The sequence below is a fragment of the Coturnix japonica genome, chromosome 2 (genome assembly GCF_054131305.1).
Source record: "Coturnix japonica strain WE chromosome 2, WE-NBRP24, whole genome shotgun sequence".
Lineage (NCBI taxonomy): Eukaryota > Metazoa > Chordata > Aves > Galliformes > Phasianidae > Coturnix > Coturnix japonica.
The window spans coordinates 100,571,408-100,598,039 of NC_140664.1; the positions used below are offsets into that span (position 1 = coordinate 100,571,408).

At 38.1% G+C, this 26,632-nt stretch overlaps 1 protein-coding gene across 3 annotated transcripts; it reads left to right on the forward strand.

Moving 5' to 3' along the window:
- Positions 1–356: 356 nt before the first annotated feature.
- NPHP3 (nephrocystin 3) lies at positions 357–26,045 on the forward strand. Of its 3 annotated transcripts, XM_015854073.3 has the most exons (27): positions 357–868; positions 1,284–1,409; positions 3,149–3,299; positions 4,975–5,127; positions 6,118–6,251; positions 6,473–6,633; positions 8,672–8,819; positions 9,372–9,446; positions 9,995–10,174; positions 11,147–11,250; positions 12,032–12,146; positions 12,923–13,066; positions 13,607–13,704; positions 14,186–14,288; positions 14,897–14,979; positions 15,976–16,114; positions 16,902–17,066; positions 17,708–17,805; positions 18,621–18,743; positions 19,145–19,334; positions 19,473–19,714; positions 20,113–20,188; positions 21,062–21,189; positions 23,012–23,252; positions 24,081–24,206; positions 24,998–25,113; positions 25,315–26,045. In XM_015854073.3, exons 1-27 carry the CDS (start codon positions 521–523, stop codon positions 25,493–25,495), a joined length of 3,948 nt encoding a protein of 1,315 aa, XP_015709559.2. In that variant the 5' UTR covers positions 357–520; the 3' UTR covers positions 25,496–26,045. The 3 variants fall into 3 exon arrangements, 2 of the variants coding, with proteins under 2 accessions (XP_015709559.2, XP_085394362.1); XR_014942927.1 differs by lacking the exon at positions 19,145–19,334; XM_085538236.1 differs by lacking the exons at positions 357–868; positions 1,284–1,409; positions 3,149–3,299; positions 4,975–5,127; positions 6,118–6,251 and having other exon boundaries at positions 6,539–6,633; positions 8,636–8,819.
- Positions 26,046–26,632: the final 587 nt, after the last annotated feature.

Below are 26,632 nucleotides of genomic sequence, written 5' to 3' on the forward strand. Positions count from 1 at the left end.
ACTAGATGATCTTAGAGGTATTTTCCAGCCTTAATGATTCTATGATTCAAAAGTCAACTATTTTAAGGTGGTGAAAGATAGTTCCCCTCAGTGCCTCATCCTATTATAAACTCACACACTGGGCTTGCCTGCTCTGCCATATCTCAGTTTAGCTCCTGTTTTTTATTTTTATTGTTTATTTTTTTCCTAAAGCACAGTCTCAGAGGAGCACATTCCCACTCCCGTCCGCCGAGTTCGTGTCTGAGGAGTCCGCGTCCTCTCCCACTGCGGAGCCCTTCCCTTCCATCAGGGAAGACTCCCAGCGAGCGGGACGGGGCGGGAGTGAGGGAAAGAGGGAGGCGGCTTCCTCTCGCCCTCCCTTCCTCGTCCGGCCGCCAGCAGCGAGCCATGGCCCCCGGGTTGGGAGGGCGCTGCGGCTCGGCCGGGCCGGGGGAGCGCTGAGAGGCGGCGACCGGGGCGGGATAGGAGGCAAGCAGCCGTCGGGCACCTCCCCTCAGTGCTAACCCCCCCCACCCCAGCCATGGGGACGGCGTCGTCGCTGGTGAGCCCGGCGAGCGGGGTCGGGGAGGTGATCGAGGACACGTACGGTGGCGGCGAGGCCTGCGAGATCCCGGTGGAGGTGAAGCCCAAAGCCCGGCTGCTCCGCGGATCCCTGCGGCGCGTCGGCGCCTCACGGCCCGGCGGCCTGATCGGGGCCAGCTTCAAGTCTACGGCTTCGGTGCAGGAGCTGGAGTGCGTGGCCGAGTACGAGCGACTGAAGAAGGAGTACGAGATCTTCCGCGTCAGCAAGAACAACGAGGTGGCATCCATGGTGAAGAAGGAGGCCAAGCTGGACAGGGAGAACAAGAGGCTACGAGCGGAGCTGCAGGTAGCCCCAACCACTGGGTCTGTGCTGCTCACTTGGAAGGCTGTGGCAGGGAGGTGAGATTGTGATGGCTCATCCTTCCCAAGGAAGGCAGGGAAGCGGTGCGCATCCCTGTGCCATGCTGGTAGTCGTCGTGCCTCTCTCTAGGCAGGGCTGTGTGGTGCTTGGCATCTCCTTGGTGTAAGAAGAGTTGTGGGGTAGCATCATATTGAGATGAGGTGACAGAGGAAAATGGTACCTAACCCTGCCTTCAGCATAGAAAAATGGTACCTAACCCTGCCTTCAGCATAGAGGTACCTAACCCTGCCTTCAGCATAGAGATGTGAGCATCATATTGAGATGAGGCTGGGAAGTAAACTAAAACCATTTATTGCCAGTTGCCATTCTCTCAGTAAAACGGTGCGTTCGATCTTTTCAGGCACTTCAGAAGACTTACCAGAAAATACTGAGAGAGAAAGAAAGCGCATTAGAAGCTAAATACCAAGCCATGGAGAGAGCTGCCACATTTGAACATGATCGAGATAAGGTCAAAAGGCAGTTCAAGGTATGGCCTGACTTTTCTTTTCTTGGGAAAATGATCAAAAGTAAGTTGATACTTAAGTCTCATTCCCCAAGGGAATCTCTTCAGACCAGTTTTCATGAAGATCTGCCCTAAAAAGATTGAGGTATTGTGGTTGTAGCTGATTATTTCCTTCAAGGTAATCCCACCAAAACTTATCTGTAAGATTAAGAGAAAAAGCAGAAAAAAGCTTTTAAGATACTGAAGTAAATTATGCAGAGATATGTCTTAAACTAAATTCCTGTGTTATTCCAACACAGATCCTTGCAACTTTCATACCCGAGAGTGACAGGAAAATGTGGGCCTCAAATTGGCACATGCGGAAGAAATGTGTAAACACAGAGTTGTATTTCTGAATCTACTTATATTTAGCAATGTAAGACTTCTAACTCATTGCAGTGTGTATTGGTGCATCTGTTTTGGCTGCTAAAATATGAGAGACCATTCAAGATAAAAGCATTTGTACTACTTTATGGAAAAGTCGAACTGATACTTTTGGTTTTCCTTTGCTTCTTATGAGGGTACTTCCACCATTTAACATGGGGAAACAGACCTTGATTTTGCACTGTTTTCAAGATTTTTAGATCTTTAGTTATAGCAGGTGTTCATATTTAGCAGATACATCAAAAGAGAACTGTTTTTGACCTCATTTAAGAAAATGAGACTGGAAGAGGATTTAATCTCATTCTATTTTAATCTAGTTTCTTTTTTCCTTCCTCTTGTGATGGTAATATTTTAAAATAGGACATCTGGAATACTCAACCGATTTCTATTTTAGGAAATTTAAATTGCCACTCTAGTCAAAACTAAATACAAGATTATATGTAAATGTTAAAAATACATGGAAAAGTAAAAGAGAACCTTTGAAGGAAATTACCACATTCCGTGATTTTAGAAGACATTTAATTTAAAGGGTCAGGAAAAATGCTTGTCATTTTTAATGAACTTCCCAAACTAATGTGGACTCCTAACTTTCAGAATAGTATGCTAAGCTTCAAAATGGTAAAATTTTAACATCAGATAATTTTGAACTGTTTTTCTTCTCATTTATAGGCTCCTGATTGTTTTTAGTTTACGTTCCCATGCTTCCTTTCCTTTCCTTTCCTTTCCTTTCCTTTCCTTTCCTTTCCTTTCCTTTCCTTTCCTTTCCTTTCCTTTCCTTTCCTTTCCTTTCCTTTCCTTTCCTTTCCTTTCCTTTCCTTTCCTTTCCTTTCCTTTCCTTTCCTTTCCTTTCCTTTCCTTTCCTTTCCTTTCCTTTCCTTTCCTTTCCTTTCCTTTCCTTTCCTTTCCTTCCTCTTTCCTTCCTCTTTCCTTCCTCTTTCCTTCCTCTTTCCTCCCCTCCCCTCCCCTCCTGTTTCCTCTCCCTCCCCTCCCCTTTCCCCTCCCCTTTCTCTTCCCCTTTCCCTTCCCCTTTCCCTTCCCCTTTCCCTTCCCCTTTCCCTTCCCCTTTCCCTTCCCCTTCCCCTTCCCCTTCCCCTTCCCCTTCCCCTTCCCCTTCCCCTTCCACTTCCCCTTCCCTTTCCCCTTCCCTCTTCTCTTGCTAAATGAATACTAGAAACTTATCTTTACAGTTGAAAGTAGTAAATAGCTTCAGATTCAGGAATCTGATATTGAATTTCAAAAGATAATAGTTTGTATTTCAAACTTACTTTTTGGTTTTGTTTTCTGTTCTTTGGTTTTGTTTTCTGTTTTTTGGTTTTGTTTTTTTTTTGTTCCACTTGTAGATTTTTAGAGAAACAAAAGAAAACGAGATTCAGGACTTACTGAGGGCTAAACGAGACCTAGAAGCAAAACTTCAGAGACTCCAGGCCCAAGGAATCCAAGTGTTTGATCCTGAAGAATCTGATTCTGATGACAATTGTACAGATGTCACAGGTGAGAATTTCATCCCCAGCATTTAGTGCTGTAATGTGACTGAAAGTCTATGAATAGTAGAACAGAAGGCAAAAAATTGCCTTCTGCTTATTAATCCAGCTTGAAAAGCAACAAACAGTATTTTAAAGGATTAAAGGAGCTGACTTTGCAAATATAGTTTATATTATGGAAGCCCCAATTTTCTGGTCTCAGAAATTAATCAGTTTAAAAGAAAATATCACACTGTCAAGAAATAGAGGAAAAGGGACTTAAAACAGAATAAAAATCATTCTGTGAACAATTCTGAGTTTCCAGTCTATTCTAGATTTCTTCTAAGTATTCTTATTCTAGATCTGGGAGATTATGTTCCAGAGGATCCAAAAGAGTACAACTGAAACCAGAGGGAATCTTGGGCGGACTTATAGTCTGTCTGTTAGTCTGTGATGAAAGATGCCAGTCTCAGTTGCTGTGCTTTTCAAAGTAGCAGAGTTAGGTGTATAACAAACATGATCTAGGTACCTGCTAACAGTGTGGATTCACATATACCTGTCACCAATCATCTGTCTGTGTACCTGATGGGAAAGGCAGCAGTAAGAATAGTGGCCAGTTAATATCTTGACACTGTTAAGAATGTCCACCATTACATCTTGCAACACCTAGGATTACTGAGGAAACACTGTGTCCAAGTGTTGTTGTGCAACATTTGCTTTCACAGAATCTCAGAATCACAGAATGACCCGGGTTGGAAGGGACCTCAAGGATCATGAAGCTCCAACCCCCCTGCCTGGCAGGGCCACCAAACATACACATTTACTAGATCAGGTTGCCCAGGGTCCCATCCAACCTGGCCCTGAACACCTCCAGGGACGGGGCATCCTCAACCTCCCTGGGCAGCCTGTTCCAGGGCCTAACCTTCTCTTAGTGAAGAACTTCCCCTTGACATCCAACCTAAATCTTCCCTCTTTCAACTTAAAACCATTCCCCTTGTCCTGCTTTGCTTGCTAAGATACATCATCATTTACATCTTGGTGGCAGTATAAATATGTGGTCTTTGAAACTAGAAATATTTCAAAATGCATTGACTGGCTCTTTGCATGCCAATTGCCCATTTGATATACCATAGTGGTATAGATGGTTTTTTTTCTGCCTTTTGTCTTAAATTCAGTTTTGAATTCACACTTCCCTTATGTTTTTCTAACTGTTATTCAATTCTCTGTTTACCTTCATTAAAGAATATTTAATGTTTTGGTAGTTTATATAGTTTGATAGAAGTGTAATTCATACATATTATGAAGAGATGCTGTGAATGCTGTCTCACAAAACACAGAAGATATATTTCAGAGCTCCTCTGTGCTATTTTAGCTCTGGAACTTTCCTGAACAGAAGTTGTCAGTTTTGTGATGTAAACAAATAACTGAATCAATACTGTAAACAGTCTTCCTGATTTATCATCCAAGACAGCATTTGAACCCAACTGATATGAGCAATGTATGTAATAACAAGTAACAGCAAATAACCTCATCCTTTAGTAGTATGGCTTCCTATTCACTTCAGATTAGCATTCTCTGCTAAAGGTGAAAGAAAGAATGATGTTCACTAGCTTGTGACAGGTGATATCAGCTCAAATATTTGACTGATAATTTGCCATGTTTTGTGATCATGAATGGTTTTTTTGGTTTGTTTATTTGTTTTTTAGCTGCTGGCGCTCAATCTGAATATTGGAATGGAGGAGCTTTGGGAAGTGAGCCATCCATGGGCAGTATGATGCAACTTCAACAGTCTTTCAGGGGGCCTGAATTTGCTCACAGCTCTATAGATGTTGAGGGACCATTTGCAAATATAAACAGGGGTAAGTAATGCGGGACTGTTTTGTAGGCACAGTATGCGCTTGTGTCTTTTTTTTAATCCATTCCTACATAATTTGGCAGAAGGATTGAGATACTTCCTTGTAAAAATAAAAGGACCCTATGAACATGCCAAGTTGTGTTTAATATACTTGGTAGCTATGGTATGTGCAGTACTGAGTTTAGCAAACAGCAGTGAACAGCTCCCAGTTGTGAATAAACCAAAACCAACTTCATTCCATGTATTGATTAAGGAAGATAGTTTTCTCTTCCAGTGCTGACTGTGGTTCTTTTTTTCCATTTTGATTAAAATTCTCAACTTCCTGACTGTGACTGTTATTTTGGTGCTAGCATAAAGTATATTCCTGTTTTCTCATTGGATTTGCAAAGTTTTTGATTCAATTCGTTGAAATCTGATGGCATGACAAACATATATGCATTGTTTTATGAATTAGTGTTAGACATTTTGTTATCAGTAATTGTTACTTTTTAACTTTGTTTCCCATATTGCTTCCTGCAATTTGCCTTCCTCTGCTCTTTTTCCCTACTGTTGCTGTGGCACTGGAACCCTCCCTGCATGGCAGTTCCTCCCTTTTTAATTTGGTCCTTAAGACTCTGGTTCAGAAGTCTACCTACAGAGTGGGAGGGGAGAGACTGCTCTGCAATGGCTCCAGCTTCCTGTACTTATCTTTCCACTGAACTATTTGGTACTGAAAGGGAAATGTGTCTCAGGCTTCAAAGAATGATGAACCACAAGCAGAAGAACCGAGGAAAGTTAAAGTTTGTTACTGCTGTAGTGAATTGGCATATTGTACAGGTAGAGAACACTGTGCCCTCTATCCTAAGAAGAGGCACTTCCCAGTTTCACCTTCATTAACTGGCTTGGTCTTGTTGAAATACATGCAGATCAGAAAGAGGAAAGAGATGATTACTTGTCCATTATCGAGCATAATCAGATATGGAGATCTTTTGACTTCATTTTTTTTTGTTGGCAGATGACTGGGATGCTGCTGTTGCCAGTATATTACAGGTTACTCCTCTGTTTTCCCACTCTCTGTGGAGTAACACAGTGAGGTGTTTTATTATTAGCACTGATGAGACTCAACCAGAAGTGGAAATCTTCATCAGAGTGAGTACCCGACAAACGTTTTGTTTCCCCTTTGATACTGATTCAGAAATTTCTCTAATATTTCTTAAGAGTTTTGGTAACTATCTTGAGTTCAGTGAATTCAGAGGAAGCCTTGTCAAGGAATTCAGGGGAAGAAATAAGATAGAAGAAAAATTATGAGGTTTATCTAGAAGATTCTATACAGATTTAGAAATAAAGCAGTTGTTCAAATTTGCTTTCAGAACTACTCACCAAAACTTCAAAGAATCTGTGAAACAATGGGCTACTTCTTTCAAGTTGTTCATTTTCCAGCAGCAAATGAAAATCATTTTAAAGAAGTACGAAAATGGGAAATTGAAAAAAGTTCATTAGTCATTTTACTCCTACATTTAACTTTGCCAAGGTGAGTATTTCCCAGGTTGGGAAAGCAAATGGAAATCAGTAACTTATGCAGAATGCATAGCTTATTAAATTGTCTGTGGTACTTAATTGAGTACAATTTCTGAGATAATGTCTTCTAAGTGATACTCCTTCAACCTTTAGGTTTACTGGTGCAAACAGTTAAGATAATGTGTCGATTTTGTTGTCATTTACTTTTCCTGTGTCTATAGATTCTGTTACAATACTGCATAAAATATGTCTTTGTAATAAGGAAACGTTTTGCTTTCCAAGAATTCTGCCAGGCATATTGCTGGAATCTTAGGAATTCAAATTGGTTGGCATTAATGTCTTCAGTGTTTTTCATTTGCTTATCTATCCTTACACCTGCCCATAGTATTTTGCTTTTGTTCTGTCTCTTATAATCTTTAGTCTCTGTCTTCTTTCTGGACTGATTTCACCAACATTCTGTGCAGTAACTCTCTACAAATACACCAACTCTCTACAAATGGATTTACTGAACTTATGTTTTAAGACAAATGGTGGTGCAACATGTTCCATTTTTTTTCAGTGTTTTGTTGTATTTGCCTAATCTTCTAAACAAAGAAACATAACTCACTAAATGAAAAATGCTGAAGATATTGTTAGAATTGCATTAGTGGCGTTAGGACTATTTATTTCTCTTGTGCATTTGGGAAGTTTGGGCAGAAAATTTGTTTTTCGTGGTTTGGGGGAAAAGGGAATTAGTTTTGTTGAAAAAGAGATGAAAAAGGATTAGAAAATGTAATATAAAAATTCATGGAATGATCATTCCAAAATGCCTGTATGGAAGCAAATTTTTGTAAGTGGTGATATGCATTAGGTTTTGGATTGGGGTTAGATTTTGTAATTGAAGATTTCACAGCTGTTGCATTATTAGAGCTCTTATATTAACTAGACCTGCTGGTTCTGTAAGTAAATCATCTTTCCCCAGAGATCTAAAAGCTTGCTTAAGACAGTATTAGCTCAGGTTTACAGTAGTCAAGTACACGAGGGAACAGCCAGGTACTATGGATTATTTATTTTATTTTATTTTATTTTATTTTATTTTATTTTATTTTATTTTATTTTATTTTATTTTCATATAGAAGTTGGGATACAGCTGCCACATGTTTATGCTCTGAGAAAGAGTGTCAGCTGCTGAGGGGCCATTGCCCCCCCAGGGGAGCACTGTTGCCAAATAACCTAGCTTTACATATGTGTGTCACAAGTACTTGAGAATAAATTCTTCCCTCCCCTTATTCTTCCCTCCCGTCCCTCCCGCCCCTACCCCCGCCCCCCCAAAAAAAACACCAAAAAAACAACAACAAAAAACTCAAGCAAACAGCAAAGGTCATCAAAAACATAGAATAGTATTTCTGCCAAAGGTATTCACTTATTTCTCTCACAAAATCTGTGATGAAACTCATAGTGCTCATATGAAGAAAATAATATTTGAAAAATCCTGTCTGCTACTGTCAGCATCCCCGGCTTACATAGGTCCTTTTGTGGAACAGCAGTAGACTGCTTGGTTTGATATCCATGGAATCAGTTCCTTCACACATACTGAGTGCTTTGGAGATTGGCTAGAGACTATCCTACATCTCAGATGCTAATGGACTCTTCCTTATAATGTGCATTCCTTCTTCAAGGAATAAGACAGGGCCTTCAGAGAGGTGACTGCAGGGCATACAGTATGGTATTTGTTAATGTGAATCCCAATTTTGTTTCCATGCAAAGCAATTATTTTTCACTCTGCATTTTGGCATGACAGGACAATGCACTTTTAATTTACAAAGCATTAACCATAAAAATTAATAAAGTTTTCATAATTATAGTACAAGTAGCATAAATTTCTCTTTTACATGCTCTTTGCTTCTGCATTTATCTTAAATACTCAATTGAAATATTTGGTTATCTTTGTTGTAAATAGATATGACTTTTGAATTAGATTTTGCAGTGAAACCCATCTTCGGATCTTGTGTTGATTGAGCTATTTACTACAGCAGTGTAATATAGCACAAGAATGCTGATTTCCAATCTAGTTGTTTGTTGGAAGACTGTGAAGAAGCCTTCTTGAAAAATCCAGAAGAAAAACCCCGTCTGATTTACCACAGAATGGGTGATGACAGAGTCAGCTCAGACTCAGTGCAGCAGTTAATTGAGCAAATTTCTCATGTGAACAAAGCAAAGGTATAGTATTTCAAATGCTGTTAAATTTTAAAAGGCTTACCTTCCTATAGTGAATAAGATCAAATGTTAGTAGTCTAAGATTTTCAGAGAAATTATATTACGCTCATTGCTCTGGATACTCATTATATGAGTAGGAATTGAATCTGAAATTTATGAAGATTATGAAATTTTCATTGGCAGGGGAAAGAAAACCCGCTGTATTTTTACTGTAAAAAATCCCTGTGTTATAGGGGTGGAATTTCTCATCTGTGTTTAGCCATGTAAAACGCTAAAGCTGTGTTTAACTAAGGTTTCTCTGCAGCCACTGAAGGCATATATGTACCTCCAGAGAGATTCCTTGAATCTCGAAATAGATCTCCCTCTTTAGAGAGGACAGTTGAGAGCAGCTGGATTGAGACTGAATGCCAAAGTTTTAAACTCTTAAGCAAAGTGAGTCTTACCTGAGAAGTACAACAGAATTGAGTTTAAATGTGTTGCGGAATGTTTTAAGTCCTAAATATTATTCCCAATTGGATTCAGGGTTACGTCATGCTTCATCATTTATTTTTTCAGAGGATTGATCACGTGGGAGATGTGGAGGAAGGAACATATGAAATCTATACTTGTGTGGAGAAGATAATTAAACAGGTAGGGTACTTGATGCTTTGCAGCTTCTTTTCCTACTCAGATTTATGATCTCAGATGCTGTCGGTATGATTGTGATATGCTGATTCAGTGTAACTCAGGTATTCTTTTTGTGTTACATCACTAGTACCTGGCAAGCAAGGAAAACTTGGAATGGAAAAAGAAAGAATCCAAAATTAAGCAATGCCTTTATGCAAAGAAGCAGGAATAACATGGTCCAAGGGGTCAAGCATTGGACTAAATTTTCTGTTGAAGTGATGCTCCTTATCATGGAGTAATTAAAGATTGTGTAGCCCATTCTCTCTTTAACCGTCCGTGTTGTGTTTTGCTTCCACTAGCTGAAGAGTGAAATTAGTTTATTGAGACCTGTGATTGTTTGATATAATAGCCTGTTCAACATTTAAAATCCCTGCCAGTATGAAAGGAAATGAACATACTGATGTTAGCAGAATGACACCCACACACTCTGGCATTGAGAGTAATACCATAATGTATCTACACTTTTAAAAATTATAGTTGCAGTTATTTCCACATTATTCTGTTTCCCTCAGGATATTTTGGGCTGTGAAATGACAGAACTGGAAGGCAAAGATTTGGGTAATAAGGAAGAGTCCACTGCTCCTGAAGAAGAAGTTTTTGGAGATGTACTGTGGGATGCGCATGATGAACAGGAACAGATGGAAGCTTTTCAGCAAGCCTCTAATTCAACATGTGAGCTGGGATTTGAGAAAGTACGTACACTGGAGATGTATATGGATGCAGAGGAAGCCATCACTCATTTCCCTCTCTTGTGGGGCAAGATGTAGTTCTACTGAAGAAGTTGTGTCTGAAAGCATCTTTGTGGCTGCTACTCCTTAGGCTAGGAGAGACCATATGCCTTATGTAGATGGCATATTTATTTTCTGGGAGAGATGCCAGTTTGCCTGTTGTTGAATGGCATTGATGAAGAAGCAGTTGTTGTTGCTATACAGGGGAAAAGCACTAGAATAGTGTGCCAGAACTTGAGTGTCCTCCTCTTAGACTTTGAATGTCAATAAGGAAAAGCTCTGAATGTCCTTTTTTGAAGGAAACTGGAGCTCTATCTTGACATCTGGCACTAGGGTTTTTGCAGGTGGCTAATGCAAAGATTTCGTCTCATTATGCAACCAGAGGTATTTGAAAATAACAGTAAACTTAAAGGTAAAGAGATTCTGAATAACTCAGTACTACCTTGTTATTGGAAATACTTTTTAAGGCGTTGTTAGTGTGGTGTCAAGAACAGATACGTGCAGGGGAATTATAATAGAATGTAGAAAGTAAAAACACTGAAGTCATGGAAAGTAAGTGGCATCAAATCTGATGTAGGCAACATTCTCTGATGTAGTGATGTAGTGTAGGGATTCAGTTTCTGTGTTAATATAAATTAGGATCCCAGTTTTACTAGTAGTACTGATTCTTTTACTTTGCTGTTCATATATTGGCAACGAATTGGAGAACTGTGCTAACTATATCAGGTTTTGAAAAAAAACAAGAGATTGTAGACCTTGTGGTTTAAGCTTTCATTATAGATGCTGTTTCCTTTTGTGTTTGCTATATTTTAGTGTTTATTTCTCTATCTTAATAAACTTGAACACGTATTTAGTTTTTGGGTAGTATACAGTAATAAGCAATATATTTTTTTCTTAAACAGCAAAATGTTTATAATGTTTATATCTTTTTAATAGTATTTTGAACGTCTAAATGACCTTGTAGCAGCACCAGCACCAATTCCACCTCTGCTTGTATCAGGAGGACCAGGTTCTGGGAAATCTCTCCTTCTGTCAAAATGGTAATGTACTTTTTTAAAATTTAACTTTTCTTTTTCCTTTCCCTTTATCTTTTTTCCAGTTTTTCTTATATCTTTTTTTTTCCCCTCCTTTTCCCTGTTTTTCGTTCCCTTTTAAAAGTCTTTTATTTTTTATGAAATTTAAGAGAAATGTTTCCATTACATTTAAAATATTGTATCAATTTGATAAAAAGAAAAGTGAAGATGTTTGTAAAGCACTGATGTTATGAAACAGTCCTGGAAAGTTTTACCATGTTTGAGTAGCTGGATTGGCTTTAACAGCTCCCTGATTCTGATGTCCTTGTGTGGCATACATAGATGGCTTCAGTAGCTCATAGCGTTGCCCTTCTCTTGTACCAAAAACAGTCATTTGGAGTCTTTTTCATTCAAATGAAGGAAAGATCAGACCAAATAATTTATCATAGCAATACATTTTACAGTCACTTCTAGGTTACGACAAGATTTGCTGTCATAAAATAAATTGATAGCGCCATTACTTCTAAAAAGCTCAGTATTATGTGAATATCCAGTGCCACAAAGGGTAGTTGTTAATGGCCACTGGTGCTGGCGGGTGCAAAAGTGATAACAGACATGAAAGGTTCAATTACACATCAGAAAACATCTGACATTTTGTAAGGTGAACACTGAACACCCCTAGCTCAGTCATTCTACTGCTTTTGGCAAAACTCATGATTATTAAGTTACATTTGCAAAAATAGTCTGTTAAGTGTTATTTTTGGTGTTTTTGTTGTTGTTTAATTGTTCTTTTTAATTCTCTCTGTAGGATTCACTTGCAGCAGAAGCATTCACCAAACACTCTGATTCTTTATCACTTTGTTGGGAGGCCCATGTCAACCAGTTCAGAATCTGCATTAATAATTAAGCGCCTTACTTTAAAGGTATGTTGTATTATTACATACTCTGCTTTGCATGATTCATTGGAAAGTGCCAGTGTCTGTGTGTAGATCAAAAGGGAAATTTCTACAGGCTCTTCTACATCCATCAAGAGCAATGAAAGTGTAAGACATTATAGAAGGGGGGAAATCTAACACTATGCATGGAATAAAGATACCTTAAATTGTTTCTCTGGGATATTTGTGATAGTTATACTTCCAGTGACAAATACTGATGGCTTATACGGCTTTATAAGCTTCTTCCGAACTTTTCTGCTATTTTGTCAGAGAAGGAGGTAGTATCCCAAATATATCTGTAGAAGCCTGAGGCTAGATTTGCCAGTTGGCACTGTTTTTTTTCTTAGACCAGTCTCTCTCCTATGTCCTATTATTTTGCAACTGGGTTAGATATTTGGGAAATAAAGTGTTTTTGTGCCAGGGTCTGAACTCTTTTTTTTCCTTCAGTTAGGAAAATGAAATAAATTATGTGCTCCTTGCAATTTTCTCATGTATTTTATTTAACCTGTGCAACTTTGAAGTCCTTTTAAGTCTCCAGATCCCTTGTCCGTTATGTAAATTCATGTTCTCTTTGTAGAATTATACAATTAATTTAATAAATATTCCGTGTTCTGTATTAACTAGAAGAAAAGAATCCTAAGTGAACTTGACCAGATTTACCCCAACATTACACATTTTATTTTCCTTTTATGTCTGTGGATCTTTATTAAACTCATAGTTGACTTTTAAGGTAGAATTTGTTGTATTTGTTTATAATTCTGCAGCTTATGCAACATTCCTGGTTAGTGTCACCTCTGACCTTGGATCCTACTAAACTTCTGGAAGAATTTCCCCGTTGGCTGGAGAAACTTTCTGCACGTCATCAAGGCAGCATAATTATAATTATCGATTCTATTGACCAAATACAGGTATATTTTCAGTATGCTTAGCATTTGTCAATCCAAAAGTAATGTTGATTATTGCAAAAGGTTCAGCTATGTCTGCATAGCAGAAACATTAATGTTTTCTTTAGTCTAATGAGCACATATAGAGTAAGTGCAAGCGCAGATGAAGTAAAAGTCTTTCAGTTTCATAGATGAAATTTGTGGGTTGTGGGGGTTTTTTTTTTGTTTTGTTATTACCTTTTTAACACCTTCATTTTTGAGCAGCCCAGATATACTATTTATGTAAAAGTTCTTCACTGTGAACTATTTACTGGGTATGCAAATAGCCCAGTCTTTGAGATAAATATGTTAACAGTAGTGTTCTGTCTGCTTTATTTAATGTTCAGTCCCACTGATTTCACTGGATCATTTGGTACTATTTCAAGAATCAGATTGTGAACAATTTGTAGTTCTGCGCTGGAGATCTCAATACTCCATTCTCTAAGCTGTGTGATGAATGAAACCTATCAACTTCTGGCATTTGTTTTGAGCATTTGTATTAAATAATCAAAATTTGTTTTTAAGCAAGCTGAAAAGCATATGAAATGGCTGATAGATCCGCTGCCAGTGAACGTGAGAGTGATTGTATCAGTGAATGTAGAAACATGTCCACAGGCTTGGAGGTATGTTATATTTATGAGATGTTTCAAGATAGCTTGTCTTAAAGTAGTTGTTTTAAATTAAAGTTACTAGTTGAAGAGCAAGTGGTCAGATTTTTAAGGCCTAGAATTGTAATCAGTACAGTACAGTAGGTTTTGCAACTGTTGAGTATCATGGAAGCTTTTCAATGTAACTGCAGTTTTATTTGTTATGAAACCAGGTTTTTGTTTTGTTCTGATGGATTTATCCATGTGACTGTATGGGAAAATATACTAAATGCAATCACATGCATATCAGGAAGCACACTATTGTGATGTAGATTTAGAAAAAAAGAAGTGGAAATTTGGCTAGTGATGATTAGAATTTCTTAGTAGCAGAGAATAAGTTCAATTACTGATTTGATATCAATCATTAAAAACTATGGAACTTTGATGTACTTTATTTCCCACTCTTTATATGCCATCTAATAAGTCTGGACTATAATTTTGCTCTCTCTTACCAAAGGTTGTGGCCTACCCTTCATCTTGATCCACTGAATTCCAAGGACGTTAAAGCTCTCATTAGTGCAGAATGTAGCTCTGCGAATGTTAAACTGACTAAAGAGCAGGCAAGTCTTCTGCAGTTCTTCTAAAATACTTTAGTAAAACTTCTAATGAAAACATGGAAAGATGAAACAAGTACAGCTGCCAAAAGAAAGTAATATATTTAGCTAAGTAAGACTGCTCAAATCAGAATGTAGTTTGAGGTTATTCTTTTTTACGCTGTTTTTTTTTTTTTTACGTCGTGGCTCATGGCATCAAAGCACAGATGGAATAGTGTAAATTATTAACTGGAAAACTGTATGGTTGCACATATTGCTGTAAACATATTCTTTCATTTTAAACTCATAAAAGATTTAGTATTGCATGGTAATGTAACAATGATTGACTAAGTGGGGAAAAGTTATTTTACCTCTTTGCCTTGGAGATCGATGCTGTGAGGTAATCCTCATCTTTAGAGATGAAATGATTAGATCCTAATTGTTCTAATATTAAACTAGAAGGGAAACTTTAACTTGCATGCTCTGATATCTAGAAAAGAAGAGTTTCATGTCATAATCATCAAATATTATAAGAAGAAACACATTTGAACTTTTTGTTTTCTTGTCAAAACATGAGCTTCTTATTGGTGCGGCTGATTTATCTTAGCTCACAGATTTTGTTTAAAATCTTACAGGAGAAGAAGCTTGAGAGACATTGTCGTTCTGCCACAACTTGCAACGCTTTGTATGTCACTCTATTGGGCAAAACCATTGCTCGGTAGGTACAGATGATCCTGCAGTTATGGTCATTACTGGGTTAGAAGGTTGTCAGTAGGTTTGTTAGCATTTTGAAACAGTCACATAATATAGAATGCATCCTTCTAAGGAAAAACAGCAAAACAGTGTCTGAAGTTTTCCCACATCACTGACTGGAAATGCAATGGGAGTAAATGGATGCATATCATCTCAGCCATTTTGATACTAAGTGAATACATATAGCTCTGAATGTATCCTTCTGTTTTTCTTGTCTTTTTTTGTTCCTTTAGTTTCTAGATATGACAATTACCTTAATGCCTTTTAGTGGCATTTGGAGAATTATGTTATTGTTTTGTTAAATGGTTTAATTCAGATCTGTTGTATTTACTGATGTACCAGATAGCTTGCTTCATAGATTTTAAGGCTAAAGAAGAGTTCAGTGTTTGCTTAGTTTAACATCCCTCACATGGTATTTTACTTCTAATTCCTGCTGTGCAGAAAATTAATCTTCCCTCTTGTGCAACAGAATATGTCCAAGTGCACTGGTTTATTATTAACCTAGACTTCATCTTGTTGAGAAAATCCCATTTATAATTTAGAGGCTCCCAGAAGATGATAATTTACTCTGGGTGACTGATTTTCTTTCTTTATTGTTGCTGTTTTATGTTCTGGAATGCTTAATTGCTCTTGAAAACATGCCTTGTAAATGCATGAGGTGAAACGGCAGCATGTGGTTTTATCTTTATCCAGTCTGATGTTCTTACTCTGTGTGCTTGCTGGAGGAAAGAACGCAGCAATGTACCTTTTTCTTGGAAATAAAAATGTTGCAGTTACTTAGAGAAATCAGATAGGTGGCTCCAGGAATTTCAACTCTTTTGATTTTAATCTTGCCAGGTACTGTGAGCCTTTGAAACTCAATAGAAGTTCAGAACATTTTTGAGGTAGATCTTTTTGGTAGTTTGTTTTGCTCAGCCAAATTTAATATGCTAAGCCATGTTCCTTTTGTCCATTTTCTCAGTGTTGGAAGTGCAGGAAATATTGATGAAACACTTCAGCAGTGTTTCCAGTGCCAAGACACAGTGTCCTTGTACAGGCTTGTTCTGAGATCAATTCAAGAATCATTGTGCAGTGACAAAGAGAAGGGGCTTTTGAGAGAGGTAAGCAGAAAACGATTGATAGAGGAAATATATATTCTTTCCTGTAAGGATTCTTTCATAAATTAGAAATAATAACTAACTTATGTATGTTCAAATGTGTAATTCAGGGAATGTTGTGTTATTAACTATAGACAGAAAATTTTACTAATCTAATTTTAGCTGTTGTGTAACATACAACTTCTCTGTGTTGAATTTAAAGTAAATCATTATCTCACAGAGCAAAACAAAACTTTTCCACTAAGATGTGGTATAGAATCAACACTTCCTTTTATACCCTGACCAAAGGGTTGAGCACAGTAAGTCTAATCAAAACACGATGTTCTATGAATATAGGGCACAGTATGTTCAATTACTGATTCCTCTTCCTGACTACAGAATTCTTTCATTCTGTGGAACTTTTGTTTTTTAGTTAGGTCATGATACTTGATGGTTGCAAGAAGTTCTTCAGTTCTGGCAGTACCTTCAGTGTGCTTTACTTGGATTAAAGTCCCTTGTGGCAATGGATTTACTTTTTCTCTAAGCGGTTGAGATGATGATCTAAGGAACCGTTTGTTTGTTTCAGATTTCAGCTAATGTTCCTATTTGGTGCTTCATCTTTTTAGAATATTAAACCATTAACACTGAGGAAAGGGTTTGTGTAGGTAGCATTTTTTCCTTGGCGTATAAAGTTATACACAGTGATGCCCAATGTTTTCTTTTGTATTTTAATATATCTGAATTCAGAGCTCAGATATATTGCAAATATTGCAGACTAACTGTGTAGGATGATTGTTCTGCTTTTACATAGATACTGTGTGTCATTGGTGTTAGCCACAATGGTGTGAGTGAATCTGAGCTGATGGAACTGTATCCTGAGCTGTCTTCTGCAGTGCTAGCTTCACTCGTTCACAACCTGCACAAAATGTGTTTGCTGACATATGGCTGTGGTTTGCTCAAGTTCCAGCATCTCCAGGTAACTTTTTTAGTTCTAAAGATGTGCAAGTAAAATTCTGCCAGTGCAAAAGCTTTTGTCCAGAATCTGGTCTTGACTGCATTGTGGTAGATAAGAAAGACATTTCAGTCTATTTCTGCTCATTCAACTTTATGGCTAGTTAAACTCAGAATTAATTTTTCTTTCTTAAAATTTAAGCTGTTCATTTGCCCTGTGACATTCTTAATCCCTGCTGTTCTTTTATTATTAATAACACAGTTATTGATGTTTGTGTTTACTCATTCAGTTTTCCTTAACTTTTCCCCTGATATTAGAATTACTTTGAAGTACTATAGCTGTGTTACCACTGGTGGTCAGTATTGTTGAGCTGTTGAAAAGGTGGCATCTCAAGCCTTCAGAAATTTCTGACTATTAGATGTTAACTCAGTTGTCTTAGAAAGCACTAGTTCCATATGAACAAGCTGAACTGAAGGAGAAGAGAATGTTATCTGGATAACCAGGTCTTCGGTATAAGTGCACAACAACATTTGTAGTGCCTTTGGAGGAAGATTATGCAACATGAGACTTGTTTGATTAAGTAAATTCTTTCATAGTTCTCTGTATGTCATTTGTACTTAACAAATTAGATGCGTACTCCATCTCTCAATTGTATTCCCTTTCAGGCTTGGGAGATGGTGAGATTAGAGTATATGGAAGAAGGTGCCAATATTATTTCAGCCTATAGACAAAAACTTGTGGACTATTTCACCATGCAACTAAGGTAGGTTGTAATTCCTCAAGACGTGCTAAACCTCCTGGATATTTTTTTTTCTTCATTATACCTTTTTGACCCAGTTTGTAAGTAATTGCTGCAAAATAACCCTACAGAACCCTCGATGTCATTTGACCTGTTTATTATTGATATATTGTCTCTTAATCTTGGAAAAGATCGAGGACCGTGGTGGGAAATACACATGAAAAGATGTTACCATGTTATAATCTGTGGTGTGAATGTATATTGCTTTTGTTATTTTGTGGTAACTGACCCCATGTAGATTTTTAACTCCTAGTAAATGCTAGGAAATTTGAGGTTTCTTGGAACTTGAAGAGACAAGAGACTTTGCATTCAGCAAGCAATAGGCACATATGTAAGAGGAGATCCAGTAGTATAGCAGAAAGGCTACAAGTTGATGCCTATAATGAAAATAGGTTTGCATTTGCAGTCCCTAGTCAGTGTCCCAGCTGTGGAGTGCTGCTGCTCAGAGCATGAGTTGGGTAGCAGCAGGCCAACAGGGCCACAGTGTACCAGGGAAAGGAGGCACCAAAGGGTCAGTGTTTCTGGGCTACAGTTAGGCTGGCAGACCCATATTAGCCCATGGGAGAGAGAGGAACAACTTCCTATGATTTCCTGGAGGTTCCAGGTCTCTCTCAGGTAACAGTGGATTGAAGATGTGAGAAAACAGCACGTAGGTCTCATAGCAGTCTGTCTATTTAAACATACAGGCATGGTACGTGTATACTTGCCTTTTTTTGCATCACATTGATGAGTAGTATTAGGTGTGTCCATTGATATTTTTATGGCTTTTCTTTAAATAGTCGAGACCGAGTGACGTGGAGAAGTGCAGATGAACTTCCCTGGCTCTTCCAACAGCAAGGTGACAAGCAAAAGCTACACAAGTGTCTTCTGAATCTCTTTGTATCCCAGAACCTTTACAAAAGGTACAAAATTAGCCACTGTTTTGGGGGGGGGTGTAAATGCTTCAATGTATTTTTTTTTCTCATCAAGCACATTAAATATGAAGTATTTGATAATTATTTACTTTAGAGTATAAATCAGAAAATGATAGATACAGATTGAAAGAACTGAAATACTAAAGGCTGAAATGGTAATACACTGGTGATTCTGTTCTCATATGTCATGTATTTTTTCATTTCTGTTATAACTGGGGCTTTGGTAAAGGCGTAAATTTGAGGCTTGAGTTGTTAAACAGCAACAGCCTCAACAGATTGTAGCATTAAGAGAAAATTCATGCATATGGCCCTATTCTTCTAACGTAGCGTCAATCTGAAGAGAGAGGTGTCAGAGATAAGATGAGCTTCTTATTTCCTTGTTAAAACAGGGGACATTTTGCAGAATTGCTGAGTTACTGGCAGCTGGTTGGGAAAGATAAGAGCTCTATGGCAGCTGAGTATTTTGACTCTCTGAAAGAATATGAAAAAAGCTGTGAGGGAGAGGAAAGTATGATCTGCCTGGCTGATCTTTATGAGACCCTGGGACGGTTTCTTAAGGACCTAGGTCTTCTCAGTCAGGTGAGTACATTTAGAGACTTGTAACAGCAAGGAGGCAAATTAAGCAGAGCTGACTGTGTGCTTTCCATTGCAGCTGTTAAATTATTGTAGTGTACAAAGTGTTGCTTGCTGTTCATATTCTGAACCTCATTGTTACAGGCTGTAGCTCCTTTGCAGCGGTCTTTGGAGATTCGAGAGACTGCGTTGGATCCAGACCACCCAAGGGTGGCACAATCACTTCACCAGTTAGCGGGAGTTTATGTTCAGTGGAAGAAGTTTGGGAATGCTGAACAGCTCTATAAACAGGCACTGGAAATCTCTGAAAATGCTTATGGGGCTGAACATCTTCGGGTAGCCCGTGAACTTGATGCTCTTGCCATGTTGTACCAAAAGCAAAACAAGTAAGATTGACTATGCTTGTGTTTTTCTTTAATGTCAAAGTGCTACAAAAATAACTTTGCAGATATTTTCTTCCTGAAAACAGACTGTTTCTGTAGTAATTTTTAGAGTTTCCTAACTTCAACAGTGAGCATACCCTCTGTATTCTTGTAGCAGGCCGTGCAGTACAGGTCAGCTGCTGCGCTTAGTATTTCAACAAACTTCTAATAAGTCACAGATGAAGGAGGAGCATTGTCTGGCCCCAAGTATTTTGGATTTTCTTTATATTGAACAAAAAGAGTGATTTTTTTTTTTCCCCAACATTCTTAAGTTCTCCTTATACACTTAAATAACTTAAAAGTTTTTCAGAACACCCAGCTACATTTGGCATTCTCTTAATGCTGTGAATAACTGTTTTCAGATATGAACAAGCTGAGCAGTTGAGGAAAAAGTCCTTCAAAATACGCCAAAAAGCAGCAAGACGAAAAGGCAGTTTGGTAAGGAAATGTTTGATGTTTAGAAAGAATGCTCTGTTAAATAGATGATAAAGTGTGTCTGCAGTGCTGACAAACCTGGTGCTAAAATGCTTTTGATAAGTGGAGGCATAGGTAGTGAGTGGCATAGCAGTGGCTTTGGTAACTGCCCTTAAACTACTCTGGAAGTGGAGATGAATCAGGACAACTGGTATGGAGTTGAGAAGTGGAAAAGAAATAAGCTTGTATATACATTTTAGGGCTGCAGAATTACTGCCGATAGAATTAGCTGTCAAAACCACAATGGAGAAAGGTATTCTCCAGAGATAACAGAGGCTTTCATCCTACAAATACTATGGAACAAAATCCATATAGCAATGGATAATCTCAGTAACAGAATTATGTGCCATGCTGAGGTTTTTCCCTATTTTTACTTTTCTTTTTTTTTTTTACTTTTATTTATTATTATTTTTTTCCTGTGTCAGCTGTGTGTTGTTAAGCATTAGCTTGTCAGTTAAGGTCCATGTGAAACCTCAAGTTATACTTTAAAGAACCTTTGTATGGCATTTAAGATAGGAGGTCGGCTTGATTTTTTTTTTAAGTTTATAAACTTAAGGATTTCATCTAAATGGGTTTTTTTGAACTGTGGAGTTTAAATAAAATAGCATGTTTGATATAGCAAAAAAGAGAGATGTTTTACAGCACAGTAACTTAAGTTTCCTGGAAGCATGATTGGTGAAACTTGCCGTTAGACTGTGAATAAGCAGAATGCCATTGAGCTTGAGAACAGGAATTAAGTAGAATTGTTTTCCTCATTTGATGTAAAACCTGAGTCTTTTAATTTTCTGCCTTCAGTAACACACTTTGATGGTTGACTTTCCTTGTGTTTTGCTGTAGTGTGGCTTTGCTCTTCTACGTCAAAGAGCCCTGCAACTGGAAGAGCTCACATTGGGCAAGGATACATCAGACAATGCTCGAACCCTCAACGAGCTTGGAGTCCTTTATTACCTGCAAAATAATCTTGAGTAAGTTGTGTTCTTTGTGACACCCCCACTGAGCGTTCTCCTAGATCACACATGGAAGCCAAGTCTGGAGAACTAGCATTAAATTTAGAGACCTGGTCAGACATGGTTATGGTGATGTCTGTGGTTCAATCTGTTTTTGTTTACTGTGAAATTCACTCATATTTTCTAGACTTGGTGCCACTAAATTCTGTTATCAAATGGGTTTATTTCCTGCATTCAGAACTGATATTTCATGGTTAAAATTAACTAGCCTTATTTGCAAGTACCAGTTCTCTCTCAAAATATATACTCTCTCAGCTTCAGAATTTTTGTCACTGTCCTTTGTAGTATTCATTCTTTGACATCAGGATTGGTCTTCTTCACATCAGTTAAGTTACCAGTATTACAAGAAGTCGTGAGTTAAATATTTATTCACAGTACATGTTATCCTCAAGTCTTTTAAGGGCAAAGGAGGATAGAACAACACAACTGCTCTCTAAGTGCAGGTAGAAATAAGCAGGATTATGGATGAAGGGGAGTGCCATGTGCAGTGCAGTTCTGATCACATGGTTAGTGATTTCTTCTGTCCACACGCAGTCTAGAGATGGGTGTTATGAGTGAAGCGTAGAGTCACGTTATGCCCTGCTCTCCTGAACTGAATCTTTCCAGGTAAAAAGGAAAGGGCACAGCAAAAACACAAGAGTAAGTTCTGAAAGTGTTTTTATGTTCTCCCTCTATTTGATGTTTAAGCTGCAAGTAGTTCTTGGAAGACAGCAGTAATATATTATAGTTTAGAATCTGCATCCCTGTTAAATGTGGGATTTTTACAGTGCAGGCCTTGGTTTTGAAACAGCCATTGAAAATAGATGCTTGTTTTATTTTGCCCTCGTGAAGCCACATGAAACTGGCTCATCATAGAGGACTAATATCTATTTGATCTCATATGGAATCATTTTGAATTCCACATTGCTCAAATGTAGTACAGCACAACCAATTTTTAGAGTAAACATATCTCTGCTGTTTCACATGCGAGTGAAAGTATAAACCTTGTTCTGGTGAAGGCTGAAGTAATTTTAATGGCTGTTGTGTATCTCTTCTGAATCTGTGAGTCCAGGATTGAATTTTTTGATGATTTGATACAATAAGAATGAAATCAATGGCAGAAGGGTGTGTCAGTAGCAGTTGCTATGTATCACGCTTCATCCTCTGCCCCTTGCATAGGGAGAACACCTTTTGACACCTGTGTTAGAGCTCTAGAGTTGAATGTATAGTTCTGCATAAATGGTCTTCCTAGTGTGAAATAAATTTTTCTGATTTACTAAACTACACTCATAGGAACCAAAGTCACACAAAATTGGTGTGTATGTCAGGATGACAAAATACCCAGTTATAATGGATGCTGCCAGTGTTATGTGGGGATCACTCATTGTTTGTGGTAGAGGAAGTGCTATAAACCCATAATAGTAGTACGCTGTTCTAGTGACATTAAAGGAATGCTTTTGATTGGAAAATGCTTCAGTGTTGGCATTATAGTGTCTTTTCCATTTTGTCCCTTCCAAATAGATTCTACTATAAGAATCTAGCTCATCATAAATGATAGATGTGATAACCTGATCATGAAGAAGTCATGGGGTTAGTTTAATGTTTGCTGAAATCTTCTAGACTGGTTTTTTTCAGTTCTCCATGGAGGTTCTGCCCTTAAATGTGAATTATCTCTCTTCTTAGCAGGGTTGGCCTGCATGGTTTCTACAGTTTCTGAGACTGAGCTTATTCTGTTTCAGTCACATCAGCCTGTACAGATGTTAAAAGCTTTAAAATCTTGCTCCACAAATGTGTTCTGTAGGACAGCAGAACTTTTTCTGAAGCGCTCCCTGGAAATGAGAGAAAGAGTCCTGGGACCCAACCATCCCGACTGCGCACAGTCTCTGAACAATCTGGCAGCCCTGTACAATGAGAAGAAGCACTACGAGAAGGCAGAGGAACTCTATGAAAAGGCTTTGGACATCAGGAGGAGAGCATTGGCTCCAGACCATCCCTCCTTGGCTTACACAGTGAAACACCTGGCAGTGCTGTACAAAAAGATGGTAAAGTACAACCCTGTTATCTTTTCACATGACCTAAAATGATGTTAGGGCCTGCAGTGATGCAGTCTTCCATCCAGAAGGGGTGGGGCTGTTTTATTTTTGTCTCTGTATAGAAGATGCTTGTCAAAGGGACTTTGTTTCCAAAAAGCTCGTTAACTTTTTCAAGACGCGCTTTGCTTAAAGGAAAATCATTTGTGAGTGATGTCTTCAGTGTCTTACATGCCCAGTATTCACCATAATGGATGATTTCTCACCTGCTTAAAACCTAATGCTTTTGTTGCAGCAGGGGAAGCTCTTGCCAGCTGTATTTGAGTTCTGGCATTGAATATCACCGCTATTCCAGAGCAGATAGTGCAAACAGCACTTACGTAATCTGAAAACTGCTCCTGAGTGAAGGCAGCCACATTCCCATTCCCATATCAATAAAATTTAGGCACCTTAGGTCAAAGAATAAGGTCTCTGCTCTCATTAATGGCAGAATGAGGAAGTGCAAATGGAGAAAATTACTTGAGAAAAGTACAGCTGAGAATTCTTTTTAACAGCCTTCTGGATTAGACTCTTGTGGGAGAAAATGAAATAAAAAGGAAGAAGCAGATGTAGCTGAGAAACACATTAGCTGGAATTGAATATGCTCAGTATGTTGGAAAATTAATCTTAATAACTATTCACAGTGAATAATCTGTGTGGAATATAACTATGAGTTGACCAAAGTTAAACCCTTATTCTGGAAACAGTTAGAATTCTCCAAGCTTTTTGTTTAAAATATATTTTTAGCCTCATCATTTTGATACAAGATGATCGAATTGTTTTTTGCTGTGCTGTTTGTAGGGAAAGCTTGACAAGGCTGTTCCTCTGTATGAACTAGCTGTTGAAATACGACAGAAGTCATTTGGCCCCAAACACCCCAGTGTAGCGACGGCTTTGGTGAATCTGGCTGTTCTTTATTGTCAGATGGTAAGTTGGTGGTGTCTGATGTGTTTAGCATTCTGGTTTTGGGCTCCTTTAATGACTCACTGGATAACATAATCTTTTGTAACTTGTGTCCGATAATGAAGAGTGCCCATCTGCAGCAGCTGTGACGCTGTAACTAAAAATCTGAGAGCCTTCACAGCTGATTTGTTTTATAATGTCTACAACTAATATGAGACTTAAAGGAAATGCAGTCAACTGGATTCCTTAATTAGTATCAATGGGAGCAAGCTGTTTCTTGTATTCTTTGTTTTTGCAATCTGCACATCGATTTTAATCAGTGATTAAAGCTGCTTCAGGTAAAATTAAAGAGCGTTTGGTAACTCAGAGTTTTCTGGCACAAATATTGAGGTTTTCAAGACTGCCTAGAAGGACCATATCCTAACTGGGAACTGATCAGTGGGAATAGGATTTGCAAGTGAAAGCTTGTGGCTTTGACATTTGCAATTATCACCCTCATCTACCAGCAATATTGAGAATCACAGAATTGTAGGGGTTGGAAGGGACCTCTAGAGATCATCGAGTCCAACCCCCCTGCCAAAACAGGTTCCCTACACCACATCACACAGGTCGGCGTCCACGTGGGTCTTGAATATCTCCAGAGAAGGAGACTCCACAACCCCCCTGGGCAGCCTGTTCCAGTGCTACGTCACCCTTTTTATTGGTTGTTGAATGTACAAGAATTTCTACCCAGGATGTGTCGCTACTATGTAGGTAAAAAAGGCAGTAACAAAAGTAATACGCTTTTATAACAACCAACTTTCTTATTCCCAAAGAAAAAGCAGACTGAAGCTTTACCTCTTTATGAACGTGCATTAAAGATTTATGAAGACAGCTTTGGTCACATGCATCCTCGCGTGGGAGAAACTCTGAAGAACTTGGCTGTGCTCAGGTAAGATTATATGCCTTAGCCCTATAAAATCATATCACTATAAAAGGTAGGAGATAAAAGTGAAATATATTGGACTTGTGTATTAGGAAAGGAGGGAGCCTTAATTACACTTGCTGATTGCACTGTTTGCATGTCAGTTTGAATGAACTGACAGACAAGTTTTATTTGTTTATTTCATCTTTGTTTTCCTCTTCTCCCAAGCTACGAAGGGGGAGATTTTGAGAAGGCAGCTGAACTTTACAAGAGAGCTATGGAAATAAAAGAAGCAGAGACTTTGTTAATAGGTGGAAAAGCAATTTCTCGACACTCATCAAGTGGAGACACATTCAGTTTAAAAAGTGCTTTATCACCAAACATTTTCCTGGAACATGGACAAAGGTGATAGAAACCTGCTCAAAGAAAAGGTAGTTTCTATTGCTATTTTTATATAAAACTATTAAGAAAACTTATTTTTCCTGGGTTAAATTACTACTTTGGAACTTAAGACTGTCTTTGTGAATGACAGGGAAACATATTTAATCTTAAAATCCTTCCACGTTAACTTTGTGGAATGTGTGGTACGAAGTGAGATTCTTCCACTGTGCACAGAAATGTGTATAAGGTACTTGCTTAAGCAAACTTACATTCAAGAGACTTCTGCAAAAACAATTGGCATCCTTGGGAAACAAACATATCTTAAGATACAGCTGTATACAAGGAAAACTCTTTCGGAGTTCGGATTCAACAACTGTAGCTGTTCAGTGAAAACACTTTCAGTGAGGAATCTGAATGAAAAGGAGCATGATGTGATGCCTTCTTGTTAAACCTTTAAATGCACTTCCACTATTTAATCTCATTGAGTCCTTTGCAATCCAAGAATGCTTGTGTAAGCTGGAAGAATCTACCGATGCAAAATAGCTTGCCATCTAATAAAAAGATGCTAATCAAATCTACCTGCTGTATTTTCTTTTAATTTCTGAGTTACTCAGGAGAAACATTTTCAAGTCTTTTTATTCAGTGCATGTGAATTTTTCTGCTTGCAGAGTAAATTTATCCAATTTTGGAATTGAGTTAAAAGGGATTAAGTGTTGATCCTTTATAACAGCACTCTGCTCATTTTTCTCTTTAGAAAAAGGCTTCTTGAACAGAGGAAGTTTTTCCACTGCGTTCCTGCCACTTTAGAGACCCATGTTTGCAGGAATAAGAAAGAAAAAGAAACCTCCTTCCTTTCCCCCCTTCTCAACTTCTATTTGTTTCTTCTGTCTACTCTTCTAAGGTGTGATGATACCTCTCTTTAAAGCCCATAGGATGAATTAACGGATGTCTGAGCTAGCCTATTAACTCTGTTCTGATTTTAACATACACAGTGAAATATTTTGCTCTGTTTCCTTAGCACTTCCACTTTCAATAGGAAACTATTTTGTAGCCCTCCCGTCTAATCAAACTTTCCTCAGTTAATGATTTGTAGTTCTGAATTATTACTGTTCTTCATTTGAGTGATTTCCCTCCCCATTTCCACATCAGTCATATAACTGCTTTT